We start from the raw sequence: 7655 nt of genomic DNA, 5'->3' as shown, positions 1-7655 counted from the left end.
TATGTATGTCGCATCAGTGTCACTGCAGGGTTATTAAAACGATACATCAACCATACGTATATGTTGTAAGAACGGTAGTGGGAGTGATTGAGGGACTTTGAATGGGCCAGTTCGTATCCTGGTACGACTTCGTAGATGGTTGCGCCGTCAGAGTCTGCGCAACTCAGGATCTAATCGGCTGCGCGAAGTTTCTGAATCTGCAAGAGGAGAAAAAATACATTCATCAACCCCACTGGTAATTCCGCCCATATTATCGAATTGACCAAATACCAAACATTTCACTATTATGGTACGTTAACTGTACTTCATGAAGGTGCTCGCTACCAAGCTAGTTCGCTAACTCTAGATGTAGTTATTAAGATAAAAGAAAACATCGGCAAAGAAACCTGCAGCCACCTAGCATAGTTAGCTACCGACAATAACGAGCAGTGCTGTTTTGCGCCTTTTCAAAATGGTAGCCAGCCAGCCGGCCGGCCAGCAAGCTATTTTATAACTTATTGCTCAACGGAAAGCTCGATAAATCAGGCGTGTATTGCGTGTTGAAGGAGATGTATGGTCCCGTTCATATTGGAGAAGGAGACAGGCTCACCAGGTGCGGAGATGGCGTTGGCTGTCCAGTGGAGGATCAGAGCCGAGCGCCAGCGTCGGCAGGCAGGCAGGGTCAACAAAGGACCAGGAAACATCTTCTCATTGGCTTTGCGTGACAGCCCCAAATGAACCAAACGTTTAATTCAAAGACAAATGGCAAATTTAATTCCCATTTAGACAGTTATGGTTTTTTTTCGTCCAATAGCCGCCCTTAGACAGCAATTGACGATGATACTCAAGTGTGTCTTAGATATTTAACCCCAAAAAAGATAGAAAGAAACCTGTTGTAAGGTGTGTCATATTGTTGTAAGGAAGGACCACTAACAAAACAATACATGCTTTTCAACATGCACATAAGCACTAGATTGCTATTGCTTTGGTTATGCTATACTACAGTTGTACTACTACTCTCTACTGTTTGGAAGTCATATTTATCTTTAGCATGGGTATCTCTGACAATGGTCTACATCTACTAGGTGAGTAAGTGTGGAGTATTTCTGTCCCCCCGATTTGTATTCTATTTTTGTCCCAAGGTCAGATAGATAAATCTGTTTTGTCTACAATCTGTTTTGTCTTCCTGTGTTCTGATGTTATACTCCAGAGTAAAGTGATCTCTCTCTCCTCCAGGCTGGCAGAGCCGAGGCAGGTGCCCCAGGGTGAGGTGGCTGGCTGGGGGGGGGCGCCCGAGGACTGGACAGGGCCAGTCATGTCTCATTTTAACCATGATGAAGATTACGGGGGTGGTGTTAATATGCAGGTGAAGAAGAAGAAGGCGCGTTTCTCCAGTAGTGAAGTCCACGTGCTGCTGAATGAAGTAAAGAAAAACAGAAGTCTCCTCGTCAGTAAGTAGGCTACCTCTACTCTCTGTAATATGCATGCATCTCTTTAAAGCTTAATACAACAATGTTGATTCATCAGAGTGCACGTAATCAAGTATACTGTATGAGAGAATCTCTTACGATGGACGGGCACGTAATTGGGCCCAAGCTCTGCTTTAATTTGATTATTAATTGATTATTGTTTACTTTATCTCATTGTCACGTGCAGTATGTTATGCTGAACTATGATCTAAGCATATCCACACAAAATCTCAAGGTGTTACCAATCAAATATCCTCCTGAATTTGCGTATGATCGTCATATTTCTAATGTTATAAGCCGTTTAGTTTGGGTCTGGTTTTTAGGTGGAAATTAGTCAAATAGGGCATTCAGCTTAAAAGGATAACTCAAGGAAGCGCTATCATGTTAGCGTCGCTGTATGCTCTGACTCAAGTGACGTGTCACTTTTGTTTGTGCTCCACCACAGGCAAGTTCAGGACCAGGGGTTCCTCGTCAGACGTTAAGAAGGAGAAGTGGGCGAGCATCACGGCGCTCATCAACAAGACCAGCGAGTGCCCGCGCAAAGCCACCGACGTCTCCAAGAAGTGGGCGGACCTGAAGTGCGACGCCAAACGCCGGATGGCGGCCATGCGGGGACCCAACGGCCTCCGTATCGCCCAGAACCTGTCGCCGGTGGAGAAGATGGTACACGACATCCTCAAGATGCCCGTGAGCGATGCTGCGGTGGCGCGGGAGCTCTACAGGAGGGATCCAGACGATGACTCTCTTTCCCCTGGCACCTCGAATGGCGTAGTCTCTGCCCCGGACCTCCGTCGCAGGGGCGGCCCCCTCCCCTCCGTCTCCCCTCTCTCAGCACCGGACAAGGCTCTGGGCAGGCGCTCTCAGACCTCGTACGCTTGTGAGTGCCAGTCACTTTTGTTTGAGAATATATGTGTTAGTTTATTGTCCCTGTTAGCCTGAAGCCTGTTCGGAGCCTGATGCAAGGAATCCTATAGGAATGGGCACTTTGCAATACTCGACATGAACTCGACACACACACACACACACACACACACACACACACACACACACACACACACTCTATTCACAGATACGCGACAGGTATGGTTTTGTGTTTATGATTGTCATCTCCCTTCTCGTATTCTGAATTCTTGTTTTTGTAGGGGATCCACCTCAGTCCTCTCAGGATTTCGAATTTGAGATGCCAATCGATGAAGGTGAAGCACCGGTTTATGGTCAGACGATAACATTTGTGTAGTATGTATGTCTTTCCTCCTGCGTATGCGTCCAATGGTACCTCTGCAAATATATGTTGTGTGTGTGTCCCATAGACGAGAGCCTGGAGTTTGAAGAGGACCCGGCAGAGGAGCCCCGCAGGGGTTCCTTCCGCCCCCCTACATTCCCCCCTCCTCCCCCAGACCCCGTCAAGGAGGACACACACACACTACGGACTGAGCCACACCGCACATACACCAGAACGTCCTCTGCCTCCACCGCCATCGTGTCTTCTTCCTCTTTTGCTACTACCTCTTCCTCCTCCCGCCCCACCGCTCCCTCCCTGTCCACTCCCAGGCCCCCTCTCCCTTCCTCCTCCACTCCCAGGCCCCCTCTCCCTTCCTCCTCCACCCCCAGGCCCCCTCTCCCTTCCTCCTCCAGCCCCAGGCCCCCTTTCCCCTCTTCCTCCACCCCCAGGCCCCCTCTCCCCATCTCCTCCACCCCCAGGCCCCCTCTCCCTTCCTCCTCCAGCCCCAGGCCCCCTTTCCCCTCTTCCTCCACCCCCAGGCCCCCTCTCCCCTCCTCCTCCACCCCCAGACAGGCCATGGGCTGGGGTGGGGGTGGAGACCAGGTCCTCCAGGCCCAAGAGCGGTTGGCCCACAGCGCCTGCCTCAGCGTGCAGCAGCAGCAGGCCTCCAGGGCTCTGCTGGGGTCCGTGTCCCAGTCTCTGGGGGTCCTGGCCCGGTCGGTGCACCACCTGGCCCACACGCAGCAGGAGTTTGTGAGGACTTCTCTGCAGTTGCAGCGGGACACGGTGGACGTCCTACGAGACTTCTCCACCAAAGCCCTAGCCTTTCTGAGGGACAAGGCCCACGGCTGTCCATAACTCTCTGACTGTTACACACACACACACACACACACAACCACACACTACCTTTAAAGTGGCTTGCCCGGAGTGAGATCATAAAGTTTTAAATACTGTTTGCTGTTACCTTGAAAGTGAGCAAGGAGTATGCTGCTACTGTACACTATGCTATAAACAATGGCACCAAAAAGCAGGGAGCTAAAAGAAGGTTATAAGTCTATAGCAACTGGAGATTCACACAACCTGGTTTGTTGTATAACTTGTACAGATGATGGATGCTCCCTGAGCAATGCACCCATATCTTATGGATTCTGAAAATATCTGTGATATTTAGCAGTATAGATTTTTCTGAATGAATGAGACCAAAGTTGTATGGAGATGTGTATGTCCCACTCACTTTGCTTGATGGTCTACTCGGAGACTGTTCAACCAATGACCCTAGTTGTTGCTTATGCACAACATGTACTTTATTTAAAACATTTTCTATCAAGCTGAAACTATATGGAGTGTTCTATTTTTGTTTAGAAGAGTTCTCAGATTTGTCAGTGATTCAGGAAAGTATTTGTTCTAGAGAAAAGCAGTTACTTTTTCAAACTTGAATTAACATTCATTTTTTGTTTTTGTTCCACAAGGGAATAGTTTAAAACACATATGATACTGGTTCTACTGTAAAATTACCGTTGTTTCCTACAACCAAATTCTGGCAATGAAATAACTATTTTGAAAGAAGTTATTTTTCAAAGAATAAATGAGTTTGTTTTGTGTAGTGACTGAGGGAATGAATGAATATGTTCCTATGGGATCTCTCACCAGTCATTCTGTGCCTACACTACACCAAGCTTCAGCTTTAAGACTCAGGTGATGACCACACTGAAACATGATCCCAGGCTTGAATAAATGATGGGACGCCCAGCTCATTATACAAGGTGCTGGTGCTGTTTGCCCTCTGAAGGACGGAAACAGGACGCATCTGCTCAAAGGCCAAAGATAACACAACGCATTCTGTCAACACTTTTAATTCCTTCTTCTTTTACCGTCCTACTGGAACGATCTATCTGGTCATGAATCCCGAATAGTAAGTAAGAATTAGCTGTGACAATGTTATTGTTTGTGTCGTTGTGGAAGCCTCTGTGTGGTGTCATGTTAACACTGTCTTTTGGGCAACATTTTAGCTTTACTGCCACTTTGTTTGAGGGAGACTGAGATGCTCTCTGAATTTCATAATCCATTTGCCAATTTTAAGCCAATGGCTGCCAACTTTTGTGTTGTTTTTTTGTTTTGAAAAAGCCCATGTCAAGTCCAAGGCCCTAAAGATATTGTTGGCCTGAAAACTCAGTTGCAATAGATGTTTACTGTTAATAAAGGACACTCAAACAGAACAGATCGAATACCTCTCAAACTATGAGGCCTAGCAGAGAGACAGAATGTGTGTATGTGAGTGCGTTCATGTGTGTGTGTATGTTTTATTAGACTGTATATTGCTTGATATGGAACAAAGTGGTGATGTCTTCCCCAGTGACTACTTGTTCAAGCTGCTTCTGATAGGAGACTCTGGTGTGGGCAAGTCTTGTCTGCTGTTGCGGTTTGCGGTAGGCATCATACTTGACTTATACACAGCACACACACCATGGCAATGAGTAGAGTCAGCGTCATGTGAAGACCATGTTCAGAACAGCAACAACTGAACTTCAGAACACAGTCAACCCACCCATATCGTTGATGGCAGTAATCCTACTTATTTTGAGACCCATATTAGGATGTTATTATGTACCCCTATATGAGGGCACACTTCAATGGGAAATCTAAACATCTAAATGTGTTCATTGTCTTTACTTCTCAGGATGACACGTACACAGAGAGCTACATCAGCACAATTGGGGTCGACTTTAAGATCAGGACCATTGAAATGGAGGGGAAGACAGTCAAACTACAGATAGTAAGTGTATGTTTTCAAGACAAACTCGGAAAAGAACCATGTAACAATGAACCGTTTCTCTGGATTTAGCTCTATTGGTACGTGTGTTTGGCATGGTAATGAAGGCCTGTTTTTACCGGTGTTTGATCACTCTATCTCAGTGGGACACAGCAGGGCAGGAGAGGTTCCGCACCATTACATCCAGTTACTACAGAGGAGCACACGGGATCATCATTGTGTATGATGTCACTGATCAGGTAGAACACCATTCGGTATGCAAATGTTTTTTTCAAGAAAAGTCCACACTGCGGCCCTGTCCAGAAACAAACCCTAGCCCTTTCCCGGCCTAGACACTAGGGGATTTATACGCTACAGGACACACCCCAACCATGTGCTGACTCCAATACATTCCTGTCACGTCCTTCCTAGTATGGTTTCAGTAACTATGGGGGAGACATAACCAGGTCAGCCCAGAACAGCTCAGCTCAGCTCACCTCAGCTCGGCTCTGTAGTGTGATTACAGTATTACTTGGCGTTCATACAGAAGTGCCACTGCCCTCTGATAGGTGTTTTTGGACAGGTCCTACTGCTATAAGCTTTGATTGTACTTAGTAGTGCATCAGAGTTGTAATTCTACTGTTGTTTTACCAGGAATCCTTCAGCAACGTCAAACAGTGGTTACAGGAGATCGAACGCTACGCGTGTGAAAATGTCTCCAAGTTGCTTGTGGGAAACAAGTGTGACCTCATTCCCAAAAAGGTAGTGGACTTCTCTACTGGTCAGGTAAGTGCCTTAACTGTCCCCTGTCATTTGTCACCAATGCACAACAGATTCATCCTACACTAATGATGATGTCTATCATAGACACTGGACAATGATATATTCACTTGCTATGATGATGTGTTATAAATGTGTAATCAATGTGTAATAAGTAACGTTTTTTTTCTTGGTATGAATGCCTTAGGAGTTTGCTACATCACTCCAAATCCCCTTCCTGGAGACAAGTGCAAAGAGTGCTGATAATGTAGAGAAGGCTTTTTTAACCATGGCCTCCGAGATCCAGAAGCGTCTTGGAAGCGACGGCGTCCAGAGGGAAGCTGCTAAAGTGGCCTCCAAGATCAACAGCGCCCCCCTGTGGCCAGGGGGAGAGAAGGCCAGAGTGGAGGAGGCAAACTCTTGTTGCTAATGTTGCCATACAACACCAACTGCAGCATGAGGGAATCAATGAAACATCATTTATTCAATCATACTGAGTTTGGACAGTATTCTCATTTACGTTTTGTTTTGTTTCAAGTTGTTTGTTATGATTGGATGCCTAAATGCACTAAACCATAATTCACACTACAGAGCCCAACTGAGCTGAGCCTAGCTGAGCTGAACTGGGCTGGCCTGGTTATGCATCCACCATAGTTGCTGAAACAGTGCTGAAAAGGACAATGTGAAAGGAAAATATCAGAGCCAGCAAATTATAGTTGTGGATGGCTCTGTAGTGTACAGCTTCTAATTATAGTATCTGAAGGGGAAAACATTTGATATATGACAAAATAACAGTTGGTTTGTAAATGTATGGTTTGATGCTTTAAACTCATAATATTAGTATTGGGTGACATTCTAACTCTAACATTTGAAAAGCATTTCACCATTGGCAGTCAGAGAGGTTTTCTGTGTTTTTGATCAAAGTTTGTTGTTTAATGACAACAATAAATGATATATGTTTGTGGCTTAGTTTGTGTTCATTTATGTTATATGTATACTGCTTAGTTTGTGTTCATTTATGTTATATGTATACTGCTGATGATGTATAATGACAAAGATTTGATGCACCACTGAACTACTCTAAGAACAAAAATTATCTAAGAACATGACATGACAAAAACGGTGCACAAAGTTGCATGTGTCACATGCAATGGTCATATCTACACTCTCTCCAGCGGGATACAGGATACACATGAACCTAATCAAGACGAAATGGATTACAGTCATCATTCATAAGTCAATGAGAGTGTAATAATGGTAGAAGGAGTATAAGGAGCAGGAGTAGAAGCTTTGTTGCGTTTACCCTGCAAGTGATCTGATTTAACGTTGGCTTTACACACTTTGGGGCATTGCCATCAGTCATGATGGACATTTTGCATTGCATTCGAAGGTCAACGCAATCTTCTTCTTGATTGGTGTAAATACTCTAGGTACCGCCCTAGTTTGCGTCACGAGGGCTCTCGCGGTTTGTATTGCT

General features: G+C 45.5%; 2 protein-coding genes across 2 annotated transcripts; both read left to right on the top strand.

Moving 5' to 3' along the window:
* Nucleotides 1–179: 179 nt before the first annotated feature.
* On the top strand, nucleotides 180–4277 carry LOC310812360 (uncharacterized protein). The gene is made up of 5 exons (XM_083680879.1): nucleotides 180–235; nucleotides 1216–1430; nucleotides 1894–2325; nucleotides 2591–2644; nucleotides 2759–4277. The coding sequence occupies exons 2-5, from the start codon at nucleotides 1295–1297 to the stop codon at nucleotides 3526–3528; spliced, it is 1392 nt and encodes a 463-aa protein (XP_083537005.1). The 5' UTR covers nucleotides 180–235; nucleotides 1216–1294; the 3' UTR covers nucleotides 3529–4277.
* Nucleotides 4278–4416: 139 nt separating this feature from the next.
* Nucleotides 4417–6608, top strand: LOC310812361 (ras-related protein ORAB-1; the record flags this gene model as incomplete). The annotated part of the gene is made up of 6 exons (XM_083680880.1): nucleotides 4417–4582; nucleotides 5024–5096; nucleotides 5348–5443; nucleotides 5584–5679; nucleotides 6074–6205; nucleotides 6387–6608. The coding sequence occupies exons 1-6, from the start codon at nucleotides 4569–4571 to the stop codon at nucleotides 6606–6608; spliced, it is 633 nt and encodes a 210-aa protein (XP_083537006.1). The 5' UTR covers nucleotides 4417–4568.
* Nucleotides 6609–7655: the final 1047 nt, after the last annotated feature.

The sequence above is a fragment of the Argentina silus genome, assembly GCF_951799395.1.
Source record: "Argentina silus genome assembly, chromosome: 11".
NCBI classification, from domain to species: Eukaryota; Metazoa; Chordata; class Actinopteri; order Argentiniformes; family Argentinidae; genus Argentina; species Argentina silus.
This window is presented reverse-complemented; position numbering and strand designations above follow the sequence as displayed.